At 43.4% G+C, this 25,664-nt stretch overlaps 1 protein-coding gene and 1 long non-coding RNA gene across 14 annotated transcripts in view; one reads left to right on the top strand and one right to left on the bottom strand.

Moving 5' to 3' along the window:
• LOC103351263 (uncharacterized) overlaps positions 1 to 25,664 on the bottom strand; it is an 84,251-nt gene that overhangs the window by 37,503 nt on the left and 21,084 nt on the right. For 4 of the 12 annotated variants that reach the window (XR_011380690.2, XR_016217764.1, XR_016217767.1 and 1 more), the window contains one exon: positions 18,790 to 19,026. The exons of 1 other annotated variant lie outside the window; for it this stretch is intronic. This is a non-coding gene — a long non-coding RNA (uncharacterized LOC103351263). Of the gene's footprint in view, positions 1 to 6,383; positions 7,120 to 8,234; positions 8,496 to 13,740; positions 15,276 to 15,754; positions 15,927 to 17,556; positions 17,716 to 18,789; positions 19,027 to 25,664 lie in introns of those variants that run through there. 7 more of the 12 variants (XR_016217765.1, XR_016217757.1, XR_016217760.1 and 4 more) reach the window with 6 other exon arrangements.
• PSMA3 (proteasome 20S subunit alpha 3) lies at positions 1,463 to 24,365 on the top strand. 2 transcript variants are annotated; one of them, XM_089309650.1, is made up of 11 exons: positions 1,463 to 1,559; positions 7,811 to 7,893; positions 12,668 to 12,786; positions 16,229 to 16,330; positions 16,410 to 16,483; positions 17,809 to 17,881; positions 19,591 to 19,656; positions 22,494 to 22,540; positions 23,595 to 23,662; positions 23,887 to 23,951; positions 24,223 to 24,365. In XM_089309650.1, the coding sequence occupies exons 3-11, from the start codon at positions 12,784 to 12,786 to the stop codon at positions 24,265 to 24,267; spliced, it is 543 nt and encodes a 180-aa protein (XP_089165776.1). In that variant the 5' UTR covers positions 1,463 to 1,559; positions 7,811 to 7,893; positions 12,668 to 12,783; the 3' UTR covers positions 24,268 to 24,365. The 2 variants fall into 2 exon arrangements, with proteins under 2 accessions (XP_089165776.1, XP_002718317.3); XM_002718271.6 differs by having other exon boundaries at positions 12,663 to 12,786.

Below are 25,664 nucleotides of genomic sequence, written 5' to 3'. Positions count from 1 at the left end.
CGCTGCTTTTCCTTACAAGAGGTCACTTAGTAATTTAAACCGTTGCGTGCTCTCCTGCTTAAAAAACTCCTGAGGGCCTCGCGGTAGAACACCATTGATCGATGTGAAAGGAACAGAGCAGAAAGCCACCACGTGGCATCCGTTCTATTGGATTCCAATGAGCATCCGCAGGTCCTTGGTGGATGGAAGGCTGCGGAGTGGGAGGATGCTTCGTGGGTTCGAGATGTCTTCTCGGAGCATAGGCACTGATTACAAAGGGAAAAGCGGACTTCTCCGGGGGAGAGGCCTCAAGCAGGTGGTCCGTGAGCCCTGCGCCGAATGGAACAAGCAGGACACCACGCTCTCAGGTCACTTCTGCAGTCCTCTGGCCATCTCATCGTGAGGAAGATCAGACCGGCCTCAGCGAAGGGCCAGTCTACGGAGCAGGTGGCTTGTGGTCTTCAAACCTGCTAACGCCGTGAAAACTCAAGGCGTGCCAAGCGACTATCTTCCGGGTTCAAGGAGACCAGAAACATGGCCACGGGACGTGACGTGTGGCCTTGGACTTCTGCTATGAAAGGGATTATTGGGAGAACTGCCGACCTACTGATGCAGTTGATAGGTGAGGTTGTGTAAAACGCTGCCTTAGGGGCGATACACGCTGGAGTATTTAGGGGTGAAGCAGCCTGCTATCGGCCTTGGACACAGGACAAGAGCCGGTGCCGTGTCCACCAGGTTTCCGTTACACTCATCACTGGCACAGGTCTCGCTGGCCTGGCGGCTCCCAGACCAAGCTGCGTCCTGCATCTGCGGTTCCGCGACCCACTCGCAACCTTCTCGTCCCAAGTTTGCCAGGCGGCAAGTCATCCCCGCACGTCCGCGCGCCGCTGTGGGTTCGGCTCCCTCCTTGCCGCCTCCCGACTGACTGCAAGCTGAAGCTGCCCTGCGCGTTTCCTCCCGTGGAGTGCACACCCCACGAGGGATGGGGGCGTCTTGTTCCCCTTTATCAACAGAGTACGTGCAACTCAGTAGTGCCCAGTCCCTCCAGGCTCGGCCTTGAAGGGCACGAACACGTCTGTGAAGCCCCAAGATGGCGCCGCCAAACTCGCTCCCTGGGAGCCAGTGAGCAAAGGGGGTAGTGGATGCCATCTTGAGACCAGGTCCCAGTCAGGACGCCAAGGACCCCTCTCTCCTACGGCTCCCTATGGTCAGGAATGTACGATATAAAAGGCCAACAACAAATCCTAGCAAAAGTTATTAGGCGGCTTCTTAAACACCTCAACAACTCAAAGGGGCGCCACCCACGACTGAAACTCCGAGGGAGCCGTCGCAAGCCCCCACACTCCATGACCATTGCTTGTGCACAGGCGCGCAGCCGGCCCCCTCGCGTCCTTTTCCCACAATCCTCTTCGTTCCACGGGCAGGAACGAGCCACAAGGGAGAAGGCTATTGGTTGGAAATGTAGCCAATGGGAGGGCCTGTTACTAGAGTGCGCGGTGCCGCCGTGTCGGGATCCCTTTAGGCCCGGTAGCCCTCGGCGTCCCCGTGGTGGTAGCGCGATGAGTTCCATCGGCACCGGGGTGAGTGTGTTATCTGTTGCTGCGCTCGGCTAGCTCGTGACCGTGTGGCAGGGAAACTCGGGCCGACGGCACGGGGGGCGCTGTCTCGGGGGGCGCCGGGGCCTCCGTGGGCCCGGGGGCGCCGCTCGCAGCCGCGACCGTAGCCTCGGAGCCGCTGCGTTCTGGGCCCCGCGTCCCGCTGCCCGTGGCTCCGCAGCGTTTCCGCCCGGGTGGCTGGGCCGCGCGGCGCGGCTCGGAGAGCTCGGCTTTGCTGAGTCACGTTCTTGAGCCGCCTGGGGAAACCGAAAGTGGAAGCCCCAGGGCCCGAGGTGGCGTGAAGGCTTTGGGCGGCCCTGCGCCCCGCAGGCCGCGGGTCCCCCGGGGGCTCCCGAGGGTGCCCGCCGGCCGCTTCGAGCGCGTCACTGCCCTGCGGCACCTGCCGGGGCGGGCTGCACCGGATGGGTGCTCTCCGTTTCTTTTCTTTTTCCTGTATTTCGGCTTTTCCCGTGCAGGTGACTTAACAGCACTTGGAGGCACCAGTACCGGGTCACGGAAATGCTCACCCACGCCTCCCTGTTAATAGACTGTTGGATCTTTGCAGCTGGCCCCACCGCGTCCAGGGGTCTCCTTTCACTGGCCCGACGTAGTGCCTCTGTGCACTGTGCTGCCCACTCCTTCCATACATTTGTCTATAAAAACAGTGCGTCACCTGCCCTGGAGGCCCTGGGGAATGGGTTTCGGTTCATCTGTCCCCGCTCGTTGGCAGGATTAAACCAGGTACTGCTGTTCCGCCTTGCAGCACAGGCGGCTAAAACAGTTGGGATTGGTGTCGCACTCCTGGAGGAGTTAAATGCTTGTAATCTACCTTGTAGCGAGTGGACTCTTTAATGGCATTAGCGCTGCCTTCAGTCGATAGTGTTTCACTTTACAGGCCTGTGACCAGGCGGGGAGTGTTAGTGTGCGGGTGGAAAGGATGATGCCCTCTGGTGAAGGTGTCTCAGGAGGTATCCCTGGGGAGGGAGGACTCCTCTCCTGTCTTCTGAGAACTCCCCGCGCCAGTTCAGCCCCCTTGACGGTTTAATAGTTTTCCTCACCCTTGAGCCGGGTAGAGCTTTGGGTTTTTTATTTTATTTTATTTTTTTGACAGGCAGAGTGGACAGTGAGAGAGAGAGAGAGAGAGAGAGAGAGAGAGAGGTCTTCCTTTTGCCGTTGGTTCACCCTCCAATGGCCGCCGCGGCCGGCGCACCGCGCTGATCCAATGGCAGGAGCCAGGTGCTTCTCCTGGTCTCCCGTGGGGTGCAGGGCCCAAGGACTTGGGCCATCCTCCACTGCACTCCCGGGCCACAGCAGAGGGCTGGCCTGGAAGAGGGACGACCGGGACAGAATCCGGCGCCCCGACCGGGACTAGAACCCGGTGTGCCGGCGCCGCTAGGCGGAGGATTAGCCTAGTGAGCCGCTGCGCCGGCGGAGCTTTGGGTTTAATAGTCTTCCTCACCCTTGACCCGGGTAGAGCTTTGGGTTTCAACCTCCCCTTGTCATTTTGCATCTCAGAGAATCTTGGCTCCGCGAATGGTTCCGTTCCAGCTGCTCACACGAAAAGAACAAACATGTCTCATTTTTAATTCCTTTTTTTGCTTTACTCCCTGAGCCAATCCATGAGCAAGGTTTTTTTTACTGTACCTTCAAAAGGTGTTCCTTCCATCTCTCCGTAGTCTAAGCTAGTACGGTTTCAGAATACCCCTCTTCTTGCCTCCACAACTCATTTTCCATATGAAAACAAAGTGGTGTTTATGAAAAGATCCCATCAGCCTTCTGCTTACAGTCTTTGCTGTGCGTGGGATAAGCTATAAACTCCCTGCCCCAGCCTAGTCTGGGCCTTCGCTGACAGTCATTCTTTTCTCCGCCTCTTACATTTCTGTTCCTCCTTTGTGCTAGGATTATTTCTCCCTGAGTGCCAAATGTCAGGAAGGTTCTTCCTCCATATCCTACATGTCCCTTGTCATTTTAAGTCTGATTCAGCCCAAGTATAACTGCCCCACGGCCTTCCCTGATGACATTCTGTAGCAGTTCCTTCTGTCACCTCACTGTTTTGTTTTTGTTTTAGTCTTTTAGTGCCTTATCTGTTTTACTGCTATGTCTCCAACACCTACATTTGTTTCTGGTTGAATTGAAGGGGAAGAACTTCATGAATGAGTAGTCATCTTTATGTATGCACTTACGTAGTGACTAACAGGAGAAAATCTTCAAAAAGCTTGTGGAAAGGCATGTTTTGAAAAAACTTATACATGGATTTTCAGAGTTTTTTGCACCAAAAGAAACTAGTGGTAACTTGTTGCAACATATCTATAAACACGATACAGTTTGAGGCACTGAGGATAGTAAGACACCATTTGAAAAGAGCTATCAAATCAAAACGAATTCTGCTAAAGTGGAAGCAAGAAAAGATAAAATTTACATTGAAGCTTCGTTGGGAGAATGGTGAAATCAGTTTTATGAAAAGTTTATTATTACAAGGTCCCAAAGAAATCTCCAGTTTATAAATGGATAACTCATTTTAGGAGGGGAGATGATGTAGATAAAGCCTTCAGCGGCAGACCCTACAACAATTTGTTAAAAGATTAATTCTGGGGCCGGCGCCGTGGCTCACTTGGTTAATCCTCCGCCTGTGGCGCTGGCATCCCATATGGGTGCTGGGTTCTAGTCCCGGCTGCCCCTCTTCCAGTCTAGCTCTCTGCTATGACCCAGTGGAGGATGGCCCAGGTGCTTGGCCCCTGCACCTGCAGGGGAGACCAGGAGAAGCATCTGGCGCAGTGATCGCGGTAGCGGCCATTTAGGAGGTGAGCCAATGGAAGGAAGACCTTTCTCTCTGTCTCTCTCTCACTGTCTATAACTCTACCTGTCAAAAAAATAAATAAATAAAAATAAATTCTGTTCTTGCCTTGAAGAGGACAGCCCCAGAAACAATAGGCAACACCATACACATCTCAGTTGTTCCAGTTTACACTTTTTTTTTTTTTTTAAAGTGGCTCAACCACTGGAAAGTGGCACCCATTTTCCTCTCTTCTTACTTTGTCTTCAGCAATTAGTTAAATTACAAGATCGGGAATGGTTAACAGAACTTTTTCAACAAAGCAAGGTCAATATGCAGAAAATGCTCCCAGAAATTGATCAGAATAAGGACCACATGTTGGAGATTTTGGAAGGAAAGGGACTGAGTTTCTTATTCCCACTCCTCAAATTGGAGAAGGAACTGTTGAAGCAAATAAAGTTGGATCCATCCCCTCAAACCATATATAAATGGGTTAAAGATAACATCTCTCCCAAACTTCATGTAGATAAGGGATTTGTGAACATCTTAGTGACTAGCTTCGTACAGTATATTTCTGGTGAAGTAAACCCACCCAGCGATGAGACAGATTCTTCCTCTGCTCCTTGCAAAGAACAGTCAGAGCAGGAGAAATAGCTGCTGCCTTCCTTCAAGCCAGTAATGCAGAAATTCCTTCACGATCACGTAGATCTCCAGGTCAGCGCCCTGTAAGCGCTTCAGGTGCGCTGCTACAACAGCAGCTTCCCAAAGGCATGCTACTCCGCTTCTTTGTTCACTTCCACGACATGGAAATAGCAGGAGCAGCAGCTTCTTGGCTTGGAAAGAAGATATAACCCAAGAGTTTCCAGGAAAGGGCAAGGCTTTGTTCCAGGTGAATCAATGGCTAACCTGGCTAGAAACCGCTGAAGAAGAATCTGAGGAAGAAGCTGACTAAAGAACCAGCCAAGGCCGGCGCCGCAGCTCACTAGGCTAATCCTCTGCCTTGCGGCGCCGGCACACCGGGTTCTAGTCCCGGTCGGGGCACCGGATTCTGTCCCGGTTGCCCCTCTTCCAGGCCAGCTCTCTGCTGTGGCCCGGGAGTGCAGTGGAGGATGGCCCAAGTGCCTGGGCCCTGCACCCCATGGGAGACCAGGAGAAGCACCTGGCTCCTGCCTTCGGGTCAGCGCGATGTGCCAGCCGCGGCGGCCATTGGAGGGTGAACCAATGGCAAAGGAAGACCTTTCTCTCTCTCTCACTATCCACTCTGCCTGTCAGAACCAGCCAAAGCCTTAAATTGTGCAAAACATACTGTTGCTATGGTGTAACTGCATTTGATTTAACCACTGCGAAAAGTCATTCCGCTGTAATGTTTTCACAATATTTAAAGCAGAAGCACGTCAGATAGGATTTCCTTCTGCATAAGGTTTTTTTGTAGTGTAATGTCTTAATCATAGTCTACCATCAAATGTTCTACGAGAATCTTTAATGTTTGGATAGCATATTAGCAGCATGCGACAATTACATCCTGAGTTCTCAAGCAGAGGCAGTCTATTGCAAGGACCTCCTTTGCTGCCAGTTACCACAGGCTGTTTTAAGTTAGCTGAAAACCTGAATAGCAACACTGAATACCGTAGAAATGCACTTTGCTCAGTAATCCTTGAGTTGTTGCAATATTTGATTATCCATTTGGTTGTTACAGAAAAATTCTTAACTGTAATTGATGGTTGTTGCTGTAAATGTATATTGCCTGTATTTCTACCTCTAGTCATGGGCTTTATGTGCTAGATTTTAATATCCTTGAGCCTGGGCAAGTGCACAAATCTTTTTAAAAGAAACATGGTTTAATTGCACAAAACTGATCAGTTTTGAGAGATCGTTAATGCCCTTGAAGTGATTTTTGTGGGTGTGAAACAAATGGTGAGAATTTGAATTGGTCCCTCTTATTATAGTATCGAAAATAAGTCTACTTAATTTATCAAGTCATGTTCATACCCTGATTTTATATACTTGTATCTATCAATAAACATTGTGACACCTGAAAAAAGATTTTTAAAATTTATTTTTCACAGGTAGAGTTACAGGCAGTGAAAGACAGAGAAAGGTCTTCCTTCTGTTGGTTCACTTCCCAAATGGCCACTATGGCCAGTGCACTGCACCGATCTGAAGCCAGGAGCCAGGAGCTTCTTCCTGGTCTCCCATGCAGGTGCAGGGGTCCAAGCACTTGGGCCATCCTCCACTGCCCTCCCAGGCCACAGCAGAGAGCTGGACTGGAAGAGGTGCAACCAGGACTAGAACCGCTGCCCATATGGGATGCTGCCACCGCAGGCAGAGGATTAATCCAGTAAGCCATGGCGCCCAGCCCCCAGCTTTTACTTTTTGAAAGGCACAGTGGGAGAGGGGAGAGAGTGAGCTTCCATCCTTTGGTTCACTTCCCAAATGCCTGCAACAGCTGGGGCTGGGTCAGGCCAAAGCCAGAAGCCCATCTGGGTCTCCCACATGGATGGCAGGAGAGCTGTTACCGCCTGCCTCACAGAGTGCATTAGTAGAATACTTCTTACTGAAAAGTTCAAGTGGAACAGTCTTCATTCATGGGTGCCAAAACTATACCCAGATCAAGCCACAGACAAGAGCAGGGCTTTCAAGGGGAATTTTAACAAATATCAAGATCCTAAAGTGTTTCTTCAAGGAGTTCGAGGAGATGAAGCCTGGTTTTACAGGTGTGATCTTGAAGACAGAGCACAATGAAAGGCGTAGTCACCAAGAGCTGGATGTGGTCTGGTCAGAGCAAAAGCAGACTGTCAGAAGCAAAGGTCATGGCAACAGTTTCCTAATCTGCTCAAGGCATTTTGCTCCTTGGCTTTCTGGAAGGCTAAAGAATGCTGGCATCTGCTTCTCTGGAGTGTTTGAGTAGAAAAGCACCTGGGAGAGCTTCCTTCTCCAGGACAGTGCCCCCTCTCCCCTTCAGCAAGGGAGATTTTGTGAGTTTCATTGGGAAATCATTGGGCATCTGCCTATGGTCCTGGCTTGGCTTCTTCTGATTTGTTTTCATTTTTTAACTTGTTTCTATTTTTAATTTTTATCTTAAATTTTTTGAATTCTCCCACCAACTTTGTAAAGCCTCTTTACATAAGACATACTCAAGTGTTTGATGGATGCCAAGTGATTTGTCCATGGTCCTTCCATTTGTTAGTGGCATAGCTATAGATGTCAGTGTTCTGACTCCACTGCTATTTATACCATATCTTATTTTTTTTTTTTTTTAAATCGTTTTTGTGTGTGAAAGATTCTGACTTCACCCGAGACTTGTATCCATGGCTACTGCTTCCTCATACTCAGACATGCTTCCACTTTAGAGCAGTTTTTGTTGGGATATAACACATCTGGTGTCTAAGCTCTTTAGAGCAAAAAATGGTGTGGTTGTTATTGCTAAATATTTTATTCTAAAACTGTGCACTTTTCCCCTTAGTATGACCTGTCAGCCTCTACATTTTCTCCTGATGGAAGAGTTTTTCAAGTAGAATATGCTATGAAGGCTGTGGAAAACAGTAGGTAAGAAACATTGTTTTATTTGAAATAAGTGTGTTTTAACCAGGTATTAAGTGTCTCTTTATTTTTTATATTTTTGATAATAGACTTTGTTACTTTGGCATAAACTGGATTATGGCCTAAGATAATATATTAGTCAATTCCAGGACAATTTCATGGCGGAATCTTTTCCATTAAACCAGTTTCATATTTTTAATTGATTTCAGGATTATTCTCTTAGCTAGCTGTGTCTCAAATATATTGTATAAAACCACATTGTTATCTTTGCTAGCCCATTTTCCTTTTTCAGTTTTTTAATTTATATGATTATTTTCCTTGGCCATCAGATTTGAGCCATTGTCTTGTCTTTTTTTTTTTTTTTTTTTTTTTTTTTTTTACGATTTATTTATTTACTTGAAAATCAGAGTTACAAAGAAGGAAGGGGAGGAAGAGAGAGAGAGAGAGAGGGCTTCCATCCGCTGGTTCACTGCCCAGTTGGCCACAATGGCTGGAGCTGTGCCCATCTGAAGCCAAGAGCCAGGATCTTCTTCCAGGTCTCCCACAGGGATGCAGGGGCCCAAGGACTTGGGCCATCTTCTACTGCTTTCCCAGGCCATAACAGAGAGCTGGATCAGAAGTGGAGCAGCCGGGTCACAAACTGGTGCCCATATGGGATGCTGGCACTGCAGGTGGAGGCTTAACCCACTATGCCACAGCTCCAGCGCCGCCTTGTCTTTCATTTAATGTACATTTAATGTGTGTGTGTATGTGTGTGGTTGGTTGGTTTTTTTATTTAAAAGGTAGAGTTAGATCTTCCATCTGCTGGTTTATTCCCCACTGCAATGGCCAAGGCTGGGCCAGAGCTAGGCCAATCTGAAGGTAGCAGCTTCGTTTGGGTTTCCCGTGTGAGCAGCAGGGGCCCAAGCGCTTGGGCCGTTTGCTGCTGCTTTCCCATGTACAGCGGCAGTGTGCTGGATTGGAAGTGAAGCAGCTTGGATGCGAAGTTGCACCCATATGCAATGCTGATGTTGCAGGTTAACCTGCTACGCTAGCCCTGTGTTTTGTGTTTCCGATGTTTTAGGCAGTCAGTGACGTGTTCATCTCAGGGATGTTTGGATCCTTCATCCTTCTCCATTTCTGCTGCTGCTTTCCAGAACGTTTCAGATCACTAAGATATTTTCCCGTGGGCCCCCTTGCTTTACTTGGTCTTCTATTTTTAAAGCAGTTCACTAAAGTGATTTGTTGGTACTCTGTAACATCTTGGTTAAGTTACTAGCTTGCAAATTAATCAGTCTTTTTTTTTTTTTTTTGGTTTATTTTTAAGCTTTATTTATTTGAAAGGTAGAGTGACAGAGAGATCTTCAATTTGCTGGTTGACTCCCCAAATCACTGCAATAGCTAGGGCTGTGCCAAGTGGAAGCCAGGAGTCAGGAACTCCATGCAGGTCTCCCATACGGGTGGCAGGGGCCCAGGTACTTGGGTCATCTTGTATTGCCTTCCCAGGGACATTGGCAGGAAGCTGGCCTGGTTAGCAGAGTAGCTGGGGCTCAAACGGATGCTCTGATGGGGGATGCTGGTATTGCAAGTGGGAGCTTAACCCACTGCACCGCCACACCAGCTCTCCCACTTCTTTTTCATTTTATTGTTATTCTTATTCTTAGCTATAGAGACAGCCAGCAAGAGAGAGCACTCCTAACTGCTAGTGTAGTGTATTTCCCGAGTGCCCTTCATGTCTAGGGTCGGGCTGAGGCTGAACCTAGGAACCCAGTTACTTGACCATCACCTACTGTCATCTGAGGTCTGAGCTGGAGTCAGGCGCTGAAGCCAAGTATTGAAACAGACACTCTGATATGGGACCTGGATGTCTTAACTGCTAGGCCAAATGCCCAAATGCCTGCCTTGTGGTCTTTGCAGTTTTTTTTTTTTTTTCTTTTTTAGATTTATTTATTTGAAAGGCGGAGCAACAGCAAACAGCAAGAGGTATCTTCCATCCATTGGTTCACTCCCCAAATGACTACAACATTTGGGCCTGGGTCAGGCTGAAGCCTGGATCGAGGAACTCGATCCTGCTTGGGTGGCAGGGGCACAAGCTCTTGAGCCATCCTCCACTGCCTTTCCAGGGTCACTAACAGGGAGCTGGATTGAAAGTGGAGCACCTGATGCCATGGTTACAAGTGGCAGCTTAACCCACTGTGGTGCTGGCCCTGGTCTTTGTATTATAGTTGTGGCCTGTGGACCTCCCTTCCCACCCCTGCTGCCAAAAAGGGTCTCGATTTCCCAGGCGATTCACAAGCTACAGATTGAGAACTTTTAATTTAGAATAAAGGGTGTTTTAGAGTCTACACAATGAGGAAAATGATGAGTTGGAATGATTAGGAGAGTCTTCCTGAAGCTATAGAGCTGAAGTTCAGGTTTGCAAAAGAGTGTGGAAATTTTTTAAAATATGCAGTAGTGATGGGAAAATGTACTGTAGCACCCAGGGTAACTTCAAAGACACAGAAGTCAAAGTGAGGCCGGCGCCGCAGCTCACTAGGCTAATCCTCCACCTAGCGGCGCCGGCACACCGGGTTCTAGTCCCGGTCGGGGCGCCGGATTCTGTCCCAGTTGCCCCTCTTCCAGGCCAGCTCTCTGCTGTGGCCAGGGAGTACAGTGGAGGATGGCCCAGGTGCTTGGGCCCTGCACCCCATGGGAGACCAGGGAAAGCACCTGGCTCCTGGCTCCTGCCATCGGATCAGCGCGGTGCGCCGGCCGCAGTGCGCAGGCCGCGGTGGCCATTGGAGGGTGAACCAACGGCAAAAGGAAGACCTTTCTCTCTGTCTCTCTTTCTCACTGTCCACTCTGCCTGTCAAAAAAAAAAAAAAAAAAAAAGTCAAAGTGAACATGATATGTTGGAAGAATGACTGGTTATCTGTGGAATATAAGGTTTGTAATAGGAAATTGAATAAACCCAACGAACTTGCCAGATTCTCAAGATATTTACCCACAGAGCTAGGCAGAGGAATTTAAACGTTAAAGGGGAGAGGTATTGAAAATACCTTATGTGTAGGGAAAAAATGTTTCTGAAATTCTTTCAAAATTTGTGTCTGTTTACTTTCCTGGAAAGAAACACCATAGTTTCATCTCATTTGAGGCCCATGACTGATATAATTCCCTTGTTTTTAAGTTATGGCCACTTTTTAGAATATGGTAATGACATAATGATCCAGGGCTAGGAATTAGGCAGGTCACCTCAGATAAGATGGGTTTTAGGGAACTGTGTTGTGTAGCCTGTGATGCCAGCATCCCATATGGGCAGTGGTTTGAGTCCCAGCTGCTTCACTTATGATTCAGTTCTCTGCTAATGCCTTGGGAAAGCAGCAGAAGATGGCTCAAGTACTTGGGCCCTTTCATCCACGTGGGAGATCCAGATGAAGCTCCTGGCTTTGGTCTGGCCCAGCCCTGGCTGTTGCAGCCATCTAGGGAATGAATCAGATGGAAGATTGATCTCTCCTCTCTCTGTAACTATTTCAAATGAATAATCTTTTTTTTTTTTTTTTTTTTTAAAGATGTATTTTATTTACTTGAAAGATTACAGAGATACAGGCAGAAATTTTCCATTGACTTTACTCCCCAAATAGCTACAAATGTTGGGATTGGGCCAGGCTGAAGCCAGTGACTTCATCTGGGTCTCCCACTCAGGTGCAGGGGCAGGCACTGGGGCCATCTTCCACTGCTTTTCTCAGGCCATTAGCAGGGAGCTGGGTCGGAAGTGGAGCAGCCAGGACTCGAATTGGTGCCCATATGGGATGCTGGCATTGCAGAGGGTGGCTTTACACTGTGCCACAACACTGGCCTCTGCCGTATCCCATATCTATCAGTTCTGGTTGGATTCCTGGCTATTCTGCTTCCATCCACCTTCCTGATAATGGATCTTGGGAGGCAGTGGATGATGGCTAAAGTACTTGTGTCCCTGCCACCCTGGTGGGAGACCCAGGTGGAGTTCCTTACTCCTGCCTTTTGCCTGGCCCAGTCCTAGTTGTTGTGGGCATTTGGGGAGTGAGCCAGCAGACAACTCTTTTTATGTCACTCTGCCTTTCAACTGAAATCAATAAAAATTGAAAAATAAAAGAATTAGAAGAATAAACATGTTAATTCTGAAATGGTTACATATTGCTCCACACTTTATCTGAGGTTATTTAATCAGCATTTGTTTGTAACACGTCATATGCCAGACGCTGTGCCATAGTGTACATATCTTGTTAGCATCTTTTTCCACATGTTAATATATTTTTTAGTGAGATGATAAATGATTTTTGGGGAAGTCAGAAGATAATTATTTATATGTATCTAATTTATCACACTCTAGGTTGTTTCCCTTTCTAGATTTCTATTTGCGAGGGGGTAGATTTATTTATTTGAGAGGTAGAGCTATAGATAGAAAGAGGGAGAGAGAGAAAGGTCTTCTACCCACAGATTCACTCCTCAAATGGCCACAAGGGCCAGAGTTGGGCCAATCTGAAGCCAGGAGCCAGGAGCTTCTGCCGGGTCTCCCACATGGGTGCAAGGACCCAAACACTTGGGCCTTCTTCCGTTGCTTTCCCAGGCCGTAGCAGAGAGCTGGATCATAAGAGGAGAAGCCAAGACACAAATCAGCACCCAGATGGGATGCTGGTGCCACAGGCAGCTTAGCCCAGTACACCAGAGCCCTTCTGATGTTTTAAAGTTGTTTGCATGCTTTTAAATGTTACCTGTTCTTGTGGGTTGTTTTTTTTGTTTTCAGTTTAAAAAAATTGATTTTCTGTTCCTTGTTTCAGTACAGCTATTGGAATCAGATGTAAAGATGGTGTTGTCTTTGGAGTAGAAAAATTAGTCCTTTCTAAACTTTATGAAGAAGGTTCTAACAAACGACTTTTTAATGTCGATCGGCATGTTGGAATGGTAAGGCCACATTTAAAAATGACCTATTTCTCTAGCACTGAGATAGCAGCACATTAGTGAGCAGTCACAGAAGTCATAGCGTACCTGGGTTTTGAGTGGTTCACTGTCTGTAAGAAACATACCAGTTTCATGATCTAATTGGTGATATGAAAAACCGAGTTGCCTTAAGAAAAGAAGAGGAAGGGCGGTATGTGTAGAAATAAGGTCTTCGTAGCATAGGTCACCCGTGAAAACACATGCCTGAGAGGCACAGAATCATTAGGTTTTTGTATCCCTTGTGGGGATCACTGACACACTGAAGATGTCGTCAGAGAGGCACCAGCAAAGGAAATCTAATGAAAGGAAAAGCAATCCCATCCTGTTGAATAGCTTCCTAGGTAGCACTATATTTTCAGCTGTATTTGCACAGTTGCAAACCAAGCCATAAACACTGCTGGTGTGTACTGAAGTCGTCCTAAGTAGATACTAGGCTGTATTCAATAAGAACCACCACCACCCCCGAAAAAGAGAAAGAATGAAAAGGCAAGGAAGAAAAGTGAAGACCTGCGTATATTAGAGACTATGCTATGAGCTCTTTTCCTAAATTATCTCATTTAATCCTGGCAACCCAGTGAAGGTAGTTAGTGTTAGTCCTGTTTTCTAATAAGCGATGCACAGCTTGTAGAGAAAGAACTGGGATTCCAACTTGGGTCTCCAGGTTACTTAAGAGCCCATTCTGTAGAGTGACTCCTTGTAGGACCTACTTCCTTGGTAGCTTTGTTACTATAAGTGAGATCTGATGTTACATTCAAACACAAAATACTGATAACCATAAAGCTGGTTTGTCTTCAAAGATTGTTTTATGAACAATATTGCTCTCTTGAACAGATTTATATTGCCAGTAAAATGCATAGGTTTTGATGAAACTTGCCAGCTTGTAACTTAGCTAGCAGGCAGTGGATCATGCCTTTGAGGTTTGTTTTTTTTTCTTTGTCTGTTTTTTGATCTATTTAGAAAAAGCTTATGTATACTTTGGGAAAAAGAAATGCTAATACCATAGGCACTCAATGATGTAAAATTTTAATTTTTCTAGGCTGTTCAAAGTTGCCCCATTTGTTGTTATTTTTCAAGATTTACTTATTTGAAAGTCAGAGTTACAGAGAGAAGGAGAGGCAGAGAGAGAGAGAGGTCTTTCACCCACTGATTTACTCCTCAGTTGACCAATATGAAGCCAGGAGCTTCTTTGGGGTCTCTCATGTGGGTGCAGGGGCCCAAGGACTTGGACCATCTTCCACTGCTTTCTCAGGCCACAGCAGAGAGCTGGATTGGAAGTGGAGCAGCCGGGACTATAACCTGTGCCCATATGGGATGCCGGCACTGGAGGCAGCAGCTTTACCTGTAACGCCATGGCGCTGACCTCCCCATTTGTTATTTACAGCTAGGCAGCTGATGGATGGCATTGAAGCCTGGAAATTGGCAAAACATTAGACATTGAAAAGGGTTGGAGAAAATTACAGCCTAAGTCCTCCCTCCATAGTTGTCATTATCCAGTGATTTGAGAATTACACTTCATAGTAAGCTTTCTCCAAAGCAACAGAAAATTATTTGTAGTGAAAACTTAACTATTTTAGTAACCTTGGGGAAGTTCTTTTAACTTACTTAAAAGGCAAAGGAAGAGACGAGAGATTCCCTGGAGCACTTCCAAATGTCTCCAGTGGCCAGGGCTGGTTCAGGCCAGAGTCAGGAGCTTAGAGCTTAGAGCTTAGTCTGGGTCTCCCATATGGATGGCTGGGACATAAGTAACTCAGTCATCATTGCTGCCTCTCAGCAGAAAGCCAGAATCAGGATCCAGAGCCAGTTATCAAATACTGGCACTCTGATAGAGGATGCTGAAATCGCTGCAGTTGTCCTGAGTGGTGTTATTAACCTCTGCACCAAACACCAGCCCTTGGGACATTATTTTAAAAACGTGGCTTTGTTTCCTGGCTTGCCTTTCAAGGGCGACAACAGCACTTCATACTGTTGCTGTGAAGTTAACAGTAGGGTGTATAACTTGTAATGAGTGCTTAGTGTTAGCTATTATCATTACTAGATAGCAGTAGAAGACCAGACCCTTAAAGATTCTGACATTTAAATTTTGCAAATCTAGGGGCCTGCGCTGTGGCCTAGTAGGTTAAGCCTGCCTCTGTGGTGCCAGCATCCCCTATATGGATACAGGTAAAGAGGACAATCTGCTAATGGCCTGGGAAAGCAGTGGAAGATGGCCTCTATTTTTTTTTCCTTAAGATTTACTTATTGTTTATTTGAAAGAATTGGAGAGGGACAAATAGACACACACAGAATAAGAGACAGCTACTGACCTTCCATCTGCTGGTTCACTCTGAATGGCTGCAACTGCCAGTGCTGGGACGGGCTGAAGCTAGAAGCCTGGAACTCAGTCCAGGTCTCCCATGGCACGGTAGCAGGGAGCTGTATTGACGTGGAACATCCAGGACATACACATATGGAACCTGTATGTACCCATATGGAACCCTGGTGTCACAGGTGCCGCATTTACGGATGTGGGTGCTGCACAGCTTCCTAAACTTCATTATCGGATTGGATGTTGCCACCTCGTTTTGTTTCACATTGATTTTTCCACAGTACTTTTAACAGCAGCTGCTTAATGCAGCTTCTCAGAGATGATACTGAAAGAAATGTAGTTAAATGATCCAATGTTGGAAGTAAGCTACTTTGACCAGTTTCTTCCAGACACTACCTCTGGTTTCACTGGAGTGCCCTTGGGCATTCTTACACTTATATAAGAACTTCAGCTTGTCACTGTAGTTTTTAAGCTAAAAAACAATTGTGCCTTTTAGACTAGATTTTCTAATAACTTTCTGAATATAGAACTGTTTTAAACAAAGATGAACCCTAAGACCAGTCATTTGTATTCTTTATAATGGGGAGGCAGATGGACAGTATTTATGATAGATACTATAACAGTTGCTTTTTTTTTTGTTTTTGAAAGATTATTTATTTGAAAGGCAAAATTAAGAGAGGGCAGGAGAGACAGAGAAGGAGAGGTTCCATCTGCTGGTTCACTCCCCAAATGGCCACAATGACCAGAGCTGGGCCAATCAGCAGCCAGGAGCTTCTTCTGGGTCTCTTCCCACATGGGTCTAGGGGTGCAAACACTTGAGTCATTTTCTGCTTTCAGGTGCATCAGCAGGGAGCTGGATCGGAAATGGAGCGGCCAGGACTTGACTGGCACCCATATGGGATTCCAGCACTGCAGGCGGCAGCTTTACCTGCTGTACCTCAGTGCCAGCCCAAGTAGATGCTACTTCTGAATAAAGACCTTTAAGTCAAGAACATTACAATTGATAATGCCTTTTATAAAACTGAAGCCCTCAGAAATTGTGTGTTTCCTGATTTGTGATAGGAAAGTACTTAGATGTTAAATTGGTCTCTCTCTTTTCAGGCAGTAGCAGGACTGCTGGCAGATGCTCGTTCTTTAGCAGACATTGCAAGAGAAGAAGCTTCCAACTTTAGATCTAACTTTGGCTATAATATTCCACTAAAAGTAAGTTGATAACACATTGAAGAACCTTTTCAACAGTAAGAGGAGTTTATTAATAAGCTCTTCTGTTTCCCCATGTTAGCATCTTGCAGACAGAGTGGCCATGTATGTCCATGCTTACACCCTCTACAGTGCTGTCAGACCTTTTGGATGCAGGTATGAAATTTAGTAAGATATTCAAATGTCCTATGTGCTGTAGAACACGGTTTTCTCCAGCTGCTTTAAATACATGAACATTCGCCAGGAAATGTTAGGCAGCAAGTACATGAAACACTACACATAAAAACTATCCAAAGTGATGGGAAAGTACTCATAGCAGTGACCCTAACCTTGACTATAATAAAGGAAACCATGAGCTGATTTGTAAATATGTTCCATGTTGACATAAAGTAGCCACTTACACTTATTTTCTCATTAATTTCCATCTGATTTAAAGTGCGTAAGTAGAATGCTTTTAAATGGAATTTTTAGCAGTCAGTAATGAATCCATACTTTAATCCATTTCACAGTTCCCATTAGTCAGACTTTTATTTATTGAGTATTATTTAAGGGGAATTGGGGGATTCAACGTATGAAGACTTGGAAATAGATGTAAATTTTCAAATGTGGCTTCCCAGAGACCTGTCATGAATAGATTTTACTAAAATGAATTAGTTTACAACTTAAAATAGAAAAGTCATGTTTGATCAAAATAAAACATGTTAAATCTTAATGCCTAGTCATAGGTCCTATCTTTGAGTTGTTTATAATCAGCCATATTTAAATTCTAACAGATAGACACTAAAGAAACCTTCAGTTTTATCCTGTTGGCTGGAAGTCAGATATCCACAGGTCTGACCTCTGCTGTGGATATTTGTTAAATATTCTTAACATTAGTTATTCTTGAGGTTCCCACTTACTCCGTGAAATGGCTGCTTCGACTTTGAAGAATATCTTTAAACTTTTCATTTAAGCTCTAAGTTCATCAGTTAACTTTTTTTTTTTTTTTTTTGGTCGCTGTTTTTAAGGAAGCAAGAATAGTGCTGAGAACTCTTGAATTAAATATCTACTGAGTATATACTCAGTCACAGATTTGGGGACACAAAAGAATGTTACCACTGATACAATCTTACGCATGCCATGATAAAGATGTGTACTGAGAATACATGAGTCAACAGCTAGGGTCTGGCCAGTTTTAGAGAGGTGGCAGGGAAAGGGGTATGATATATAGGGAAAATCAGGTAAGACTGTTTCCAGTTGGTAATATTTATTCCACCAGTTTCATATCAGACTTGGATAAGTACATGTGCATTTCCGGTGACACTAAGGCGATGTGTACAGTCCAAGGGTTACAGGTAACACCAAAGATGCAAGAATGGGCCAGGTCACACAGGAGTCTCTGGTTCCTGCTAAGGAGTTTCAGCACAGGAAAGGAAAGGTTTTAAAATAATGATGGTAGATACATATTTGCATTACATAAATAACAATTTATTTTTATGCAGTTTCATGTTAGGGTCTTACAGTGTGAATGATGGCGCACAGCTGTACATGATTGACCCGTCAGGTGTTTCATATGTGAGTAACATTGAATCATCTGAAATTTTTTTCTAGTTTAATGCATTGCTTCATATTTGCATTGTGTAAGGAATCTTCAAAACATTACCAGTAAAGCAGTATTTTCTTAAGAATATGAGGCAGCAGCAAATGTGTAGCTTTCAATACCTTATAGGAAACTACACAGTGAATGTGTAACTCATTTTGTTATTACAAAAGTATATGTGGCATCCTTACTTTTGAAAAAGTTAACATAAAAGTAAGAAGTTTATTTACTTAAAAGATTTATTTACTTATTTGAAAGTTGGAATTACAGAAGGGGAGAGACTTGTATGAGAAATGTATATCTTTAGTTTTGTCATAATGCAAAAGTTTTTCATTTTTACCCTTCATTCATTCTTACCCTAAAGAAATGTCTCTAGTTCAAAAGTATATGATGAAATAATTTTCTTTTAGATAAAACTTCTATTAAAAAGGAACTGAAATGGAAGAGATGAGTTAGGGAAATAAGTCAGACACCAAAAAGAAGTACTGCTTGTTTTCTGTTAGGTGGAAGCTTAGAAAAAAAAGTTGATCTGAATGCAAACCAGCAATTAACTAGAGGCTAGGAGGGATGGGGGATAGATAGCATAAAGTGGGCTGGATAATGGATACCAACCACAGTCAGGTAGAAGGAATACTTTTCAGTATTCGATAACATCTGGGGTGACTAGTTCACAGTAACACAATATATATTTTATGAAGAACTAGCAAGAGAGGAACTTTCAGGCAAAAGCTGCAAAGAAATAGGGAAATGGAAATGCTCGTTACCCTGATTTCACCATTATAATGTGTGCATGACAAAATATTGCACTGTAACTCATAAGCACAGTTATTAAGCATCAAAATAATTTTTAAAAGAGAACAAAAGAAACCAGAATCTTTGCAAATTAAGTTTAGTAGTTTATTTATTTATTTATTTAAATATTTATTTGAAAGGCAGAATTTAGAGAGAGTGAGAGATCCCATGAGAGCTTCCATCTGCTTACTTGGCAAATGGTCACAATGGCCAGAGCTGGGCAGGTCTGAAGCCTGAAACCTGGAGCTTCTTCTGGTCTTCATGTGGGTGCAGAGGACCAAGCTCTTGGGCCATCCTGCGCTGCTTCGACAGGTGCATTAACAAGGAGCTGGAACGGAAGTTCCAGCCAGGTTTCGAACCAGTGCCTATATGGGATGCTGACATCTCAGGTGACAACTTTACCTGCTGTGCCACAATGCTGGCCCCAGTTTAATATATATATATATTTTAAAGATCTAATAGGGAGAACAAGGAAGAATTCTTCCATTACCTTTTTGCTCCCCAAATGCCAACACCAGCTGGGGTTGTGCCAGGTCAAAGCCAGGAGCCAACAACTTTATCTGATCTCCTACGTGGGTGACAGGAATCCACTAGTTGGGCCATCACTGCTGCCTCTGGAAGTGTGGAGTGGCAGACTCCAACCAGGCACTCTGAGATGCGGGCTTCCCAACGGGCAACTTAACTTGTTGCCACAGTGCCCAAACCTTTATTTATTGATCCTCTCTGACATTCATCAGGATGCACTTGACTGTATTACTCCATACTTGCTTTTAAAAGTAATTTACTATCCTTTGGTTAACTTGCAAGTAGAAACAGCAGTGGTCACTATTGATGGAATGTATGACAATCAGGTGATTATTCTGTTCTCTTTTTTTGTATTTTTTTAAAATAGGGTTATTGGGGCTGTGCCATTGGCAAAGCCAGGCAAGCTGCAAAGACAGAAATAGAGAAGCTTCAGGTAATATTTAATGCTTTAACCTTTGCTACCTCCTCACCATCCTCATGCGCTGAAGTTTTATTACCATAAAGTAAACCTTTCAGTTCAAGGTTGCAGGGTCTTGGTCCACCCAAACGAGGATGGACTGGGTCTGAGGAAAGGTACGTGCGCCGCTCGCCTGTTCCCCAGCCTCCCTTGATCCCAGAGACAGATGCAGCGGGGAGTCAAGTTAGGCAAGAACTCGTTTATTGTGCGCGTAGCAAAGCCATTTAAAGCACAAAACCGCAGGACTGTTGGGGCAGGGCATAAGGACCAACCAATTACTTAAAAGGCCATTTTACGGGGCGATTTTTTTACAGGACCAACCAGATGTCTATACACTTGTCATTAGTTGTTGTCACCTCCCCTGATGTTGTGTGGCCAATTAGCTTTGGTGGTAAACAACTTTGGGTTCCGCCCACCTTACTTCCTTTGGGCACCATCTTTGAATTGCCTCGTGTGCCTAATTTCCTCACCCACAGTTATAGTGTGGCTTGGTTGTTTAGAGCAGAGCTTTGTGCAGCTAAGTACTGAGTAGGAAAGCTGGTAACATATGTACAGTTGTGCTGTAGATCCCTCTGATTTTGATGGTTGCTATAAACCCACAAAACAGAAAAAAAGAATCTTTCATGAAGCCCATTTATGGCTTCACAAGCTCTAGCGTGTTTTTAATTTTGAGTTACTGTCATAAAAAGTCACACGTAGTATTTTTTTTCTGTAACATTTCTTCGGGACAGTGTCTGTGATCTCAGTGCTTCTCTTTACCTTGCTGCTAGCTAGAGCAAGACGCCTAGCCTGTTACAGTTACCCACTTTTTCTTCCCAGAGCCAGAACCCAGCTGTTACCACGTGAAGTTTTCATGAAAACATGTTATCCTTTTAAACATAAATTGATCAACTTAATATTGATCAGGATCCCGAAGAATTTATTGCTTACCTATGAGAAACTACCCTAAAAGGCAGATACATGATTCGTCAGTGTTTCAGTAAATTACAGTGAGATAAAATTTCATACACATCTAATATTAGTGCTATAATAGGACCTTGCTCAACTAATTACTCTCCAATTATTTAAGGCCAGGGTCTAGAAAATTTGTATTAGTGTTTTGCACTTACTTAATATAAACTCAAAGTCCCTATAAAGCTAAATTCATATTTGGCATTTTACTAAACTGACAGAGACTTTGCAGATCACTTAGCTCAAGTGCAGCCCAGTGCCTAGCGTCACAGTAAGTTGGCTGTCAGCGGTATTCAGATCTTAACCACTCTTGCTTGTCCATCACACTTCCTGATGTGCTGAGTTCCCACCTTACTCTGTTTTCCATTTCATCTCTCCATAATACTATGTGGACATCTTTCTGTGGCTAAATCCATGTAAGAAAGGGGGAAAACAATAAATCTCAGCTAAAAATTTAGAAAGCTGACTTTAACTGATGAATAAACTGTTTTTTTTTTTTTTGGAACACAACTGCATTTACTGTTTAATCTGTGGCTGCCTTGACACTACAACAGACTTGCAAAAATAGGAAAGTACTGTTTCCCTTCCTTTTACCTCTACTTTAGAATGGAAAAAGTATAACTGATTAACGCTAAGTAAGAATGTTACAAGTCTATTTAGACTTTTCCCTATATTTTATCCATTTGTTTTTTCCCCTAAACTATGAGAAGTTGCAGCGATGACACTGAATCTGAGTGCATCATCACTCATCTCCTTTTAATACCAATATCATACTTAAAGCATCATCTTATATTCCATAACTGAACTGCCTCAGTCTCCACAGTATCTTTAACTTTGAACTATACTATCAAGGTTCACATTGAATTTCTTATTTTACATCTCTTTTAAACTACCCTTTGTCCTCACAGAATATTTTATGTTGCTTTTGCGGTTGTACCAACGTGCTGTTCTGAGACTAAAGATTTATTTATTTGAAAGGCAGTGTTTCAAGATGGACAGAGATCCATGTTCCATCTGGTGGTTAATTCCCCAAGTGTCTGCAATGTCTGGGGCTGGGCCAGGAACTTCCAGGTGTCCCACTTGGGTGCAGGCAGGCACCCAAGCACCTGACCCATCTTGCACCTTTCCCCCAGGTGCATTAGCAGGGAGCTGATGTGAAGTACAGCAGCCAAGACTTGAACCAGCACCCATATGGGATGCCAGTGTTGCAGGCAACAGATCAACCTGCCATACCACAATGCCAGCCCCAAGATTTGTATCCTTAAACTCAGTGTTAGGGTTGTATTTTTCTTCCTCAGATGGTTGTACAGCTATCATTTGAACTTTAGGATTTCTAAAATGAATTAGTAAAAATCATGAACCCCTTTTGCAGTAATTGAGCGACATTTAAGTCTGGATTACTGTGTTGAGTACTCTCTGACGTTCTCTATCTCAAGGTATCCACAACACAAATGTCACTTTGCTCAGACTTTGCGTTGACCCTGAAACGTGTATGATTAATAAATCTCTTGCAGTGATTTCTTACAGGTTACTTTACTTGTTATGGTTAGTGCTTACAGGCTATTTTTCTATTCTGATTTCCCAACAGTCCCTCCAAGTATGTTGAATTCTAGTATGACCAAGCTTTTGCTCTGGGTCTACTTAAGAATTAGACTTGGGCTTATCTAAGTTTTACCAGAAAATTAGTGGTTATCTCCAATATGAATTTTGGCATGTTAATTTAAAAATAATAATAAAAATCAGGAAATTTATTTTTTTGGAATTTCTTTGTTATTACACCTGAGAATCTATCTTGACCATGAGTTAGTGCTAACAGTTGTGCAGTTACACAAATGGAAAATGTATAATTTTATTTTCTGTAGATGAAAGAAATGACCTGCCGTGATGTTGTTAAAGAAGTTGCCAAAATGTAAGTTCAAATATTCCTTAACTATCCACAAAGATATTTCACATTGTCTTGGCATATATATGAGGCTATTTTGGTTGAAAATAGCAGTGTGTAATTTTTTGAAGAGAATTTAACATTCTAAGAATCCTCATGAAGAAAATGAGTATTTCAAGAATGAGAATGAATGCTGAGAAAACAAGCTCCTGTGTGGGCAACAGGATTTAACACGTGAAGGACATAGTGAATGTTCGTAGGGGCTTCATTTGTTAACTTCCACCACCTCAAATCTCTCAACATCCCCAAAATAACAATAATCAAAACACTACCAAGAAAGCTTAGAAACTTTATTGTGTGATTTACAAGTTAATTATTTCTATACATGATCCATAAGGCTGGCTCACTTATATAAAAATATAGGCTTTACTTTTTCGGATATGTAATAAAAGTTCTTATATAGGGCACATAAATTATTAGGCTTTATTTCCTTAATGAAAGAAAATAGTGTCCTGAGAAGGGATGGTTAATGATGGCCTGGTTCCCATTTATGTTTAAGTTTTTAAAGATTTATTTCAAGAGTTACAAATGAGACTGTTTATTTCCACGTGCTGATTTACTCCCCAGACGGCTGCAACAGCCAGTGGTGGGCCAGGCTCAAGCCAGGAACTTCATCTGGGTCTTCTGTGTAGTGAACCATCTTCCATTGGTTTTCTCGTGTCCGGGAGCTTGGTTGGAGTGAAGCAGCTGGGACATGAACCTGCTGCCTGCCCATTACTGGCTTCAGGTGGTGGCCCTGACTTTACCCATTTCTGTATTCTTGATATGATTTTTATGGCTTTTAAGCAATGTATATCAAAATAAGCCAAACAAATTATCATTTAGTATTTAGTATTTAGTATCATTTAGTATTTATGAGGAGAATCTATTTCAAGTCCTCTGTAGCTTATTCTGATATTCGTAATTCAGATTTCAGCCTACATAATTTTAACTTGTGGTACGGATGGTAATCTAATTTGTACTGACTGGGTATGTAAACTACAGTGTTTTGGTCACTGACTCCAGTGTTTTTTCCTTCTAGAATTTACATAGTACATGATGAAGTTAAGGATAAAGCTTTTGAGTTAGAGCTCAGCTGGGTTGGTGAATGTAAGTAATTTCTGTGTATTGAACACAGTTTGTGAAGATCTCTTTTGAAATATCTAAGAAATCGTCCAAAATTGATCTCATGCTATGAATTAATGCTTGGGATTAATTTATAAAAATTTGAGCACATAAAATCTCATGAGGAAACATTTAAAAAATAAGGTCAAATGACTATCACTTATAGGAAAGCATTTTAAATTTATTTAAATATATGGCTTAATTTACAGTAACTAAAGGAAGGCATGAAATTGTTCCAAAAGATGTAAGAGAAGAAGCAGAGAAATATGCTAAGGTAAGTCACCTAACCAAAATGATGTATTTGTTAATTTGTTAAGTAACACATTTCCAAATTCAACTCTTCCCTTGGGGAAAACTGTAAGGCTTTTCAGGATACATCAAGTATCCATTGATCTCAGAACAAGAATATATTTGAATTTCATCCTAAATTTCAGTTACCATTAATAAATGCTTAAATTCAGGTTGCTGTATCTTAACTTGCTGTTACATGTGGGCTGTAACAATATTTAAAGTTGATTTTAAGTGCTACTTTTTTCTCTTAATAGGAATCTTTGAAGGAAGAAGATGAATCAGATGATGACAATATGTAACAATTACTTCCGCATCTTTCTACTACCGTCTTGTGATATTTAGCCTGTGGATTATAAATAACCCACTGATCAATTTTCATTAAATTTTTGTCTTGTAACTACTGAAGTTTGGTTACTATCTGTTTGACAAAATGGGTGGGATTGAGAACATTTATATTGAAATAAAGGTATATGCTACTTAAAAATTCCTTAGTTAAAATATTGCAAACAGAGGCTTTGGATCAAACTTAAAGCCCCATTCCATCCCTTTAAAAGATCTCATTTTTGTTGGGCTTCACTAGGAGCATCCATGTGTTACCCACATAAATAATTTAGTAAAATGATGGTTGATCACCAGCCACAGTTAAAACTGTAGATGTGATACAGAATTTCAGTTTGCAGGGGGAAGGAGGGGCAGAGTGAGGCACAACAAACAGGTTGTCCCACTGAGTGCTGGTTTGAGTCCTGGCTGCTCCACCGCTGATCCAGCCCCCTGCTAATGTGCTTGGGAAGATAGTAGAAGATGGCTCAAGCAGTTAGGCCCTGGTAGGAAAATCCAGATGGAATTCTTACCTCCTGGCTTCAGCCTGGCCCAGGCCTAGCTGTTTCGACTATTTGGGGAATGAAGCAGCAGATGGAAGATTTCTCTGTGGCATGCTGCTCTTTCAAATAAATTAATCTCTTAAAAATCAGTTTGTGATAGTTTTTTCAAAAGCAACTATCAAACATGCCAGTCATGGGTACTTTCATTTTTTTGTGGTGAGGCATGGATTTTAAGGACCAATAAACAGCTGTCATAACCTCAACAGCAGTACTAAAAGGAGGAACAAACAGCCTGAATTCAGGCTAGCTACACACACCCTTATTGGGCTCATGCCATCAACTGTTAGGCTTTCCTAAGAAGGTAATCTCATCACTGAGTTAACTGTAGCATACTGCTGGACTTTGAGCATGTATGCCGTTTAGCAAATTATGCCTGAATAGGATGGCTGCTATAGAATCAACTGAAAAACTAGAATTTCATTACCGTAGTTTTTTATATAAAATTGCCAACTACGTTTTAAAATTCACATCTACCTGAGAATGATAAAAGTACCAGCCTTGGAAAAACATCTGAATTTAATTAAAGACAGAAAAGTTTGTCTCCAGTGAAGTATAGGAATGGCTAAAGTATGAATCCTCTTACTGTGTCCTGAGTGTAACTTAACTAAGTTCTTATTATACCTGACAGAACTCTTTAGAAAATAAAACTGGTTCTCAAGAAACCTGAATTGGAACATCCAGGCCAAATTTAAACTATCTGAAATACACACACACACAACCCTAGCTCTACAGCTATTATGAAAGACAACAGTTAATGGTCATACACACCACACAGAGATTAATAAATCTAGGGGCAACACTGTGGCTGTCGTTGA

Source organism: Oryctolagus cuniculus, chromosome 12 (genome assembly GCF_051225735.1).
Source record: "Oryctolagus cuniculus isolate XC-2025 breed Fujian yellow rabbit chromosome 12, ASM5122573v1, whole genome shotgun sequence".
Classification (NCBI taxonomy): Eukaryota; Metazoa; Chordata; class Mammalia; order Lagomorpha; family Leporidae; genus Oryctolagus; species Oryctolagus cuniculus.
Note: the sequence above shows the minus strand (reverse complement) of the source record. Positions and strands in the feature narration are given on the sequence as shown.

Excerpts from the sequence above, each read along its gene's own strand:
- PSMA3 (XM_002718271.6), top strand. The coding sequence starts at position 1,539 with ATGAGTTCCATCGGCACCGGG. Across the intron at positions 22,541-23,594 it reads GTTAAAGAAGTTGCCAAAAT|AATTTACATAGTACATGATG; the intron begins GTAAGTTCAAAT and ends TTTTCCTTCTAG. Across the intron at positions 23,663-23,886 it reads GCTCAGCTGGGTTGGTGAAT|TAACTAAAGGAAGGCATGAA; the intron begins GTAAGTAATTTC and ends CTTAATTTACAG.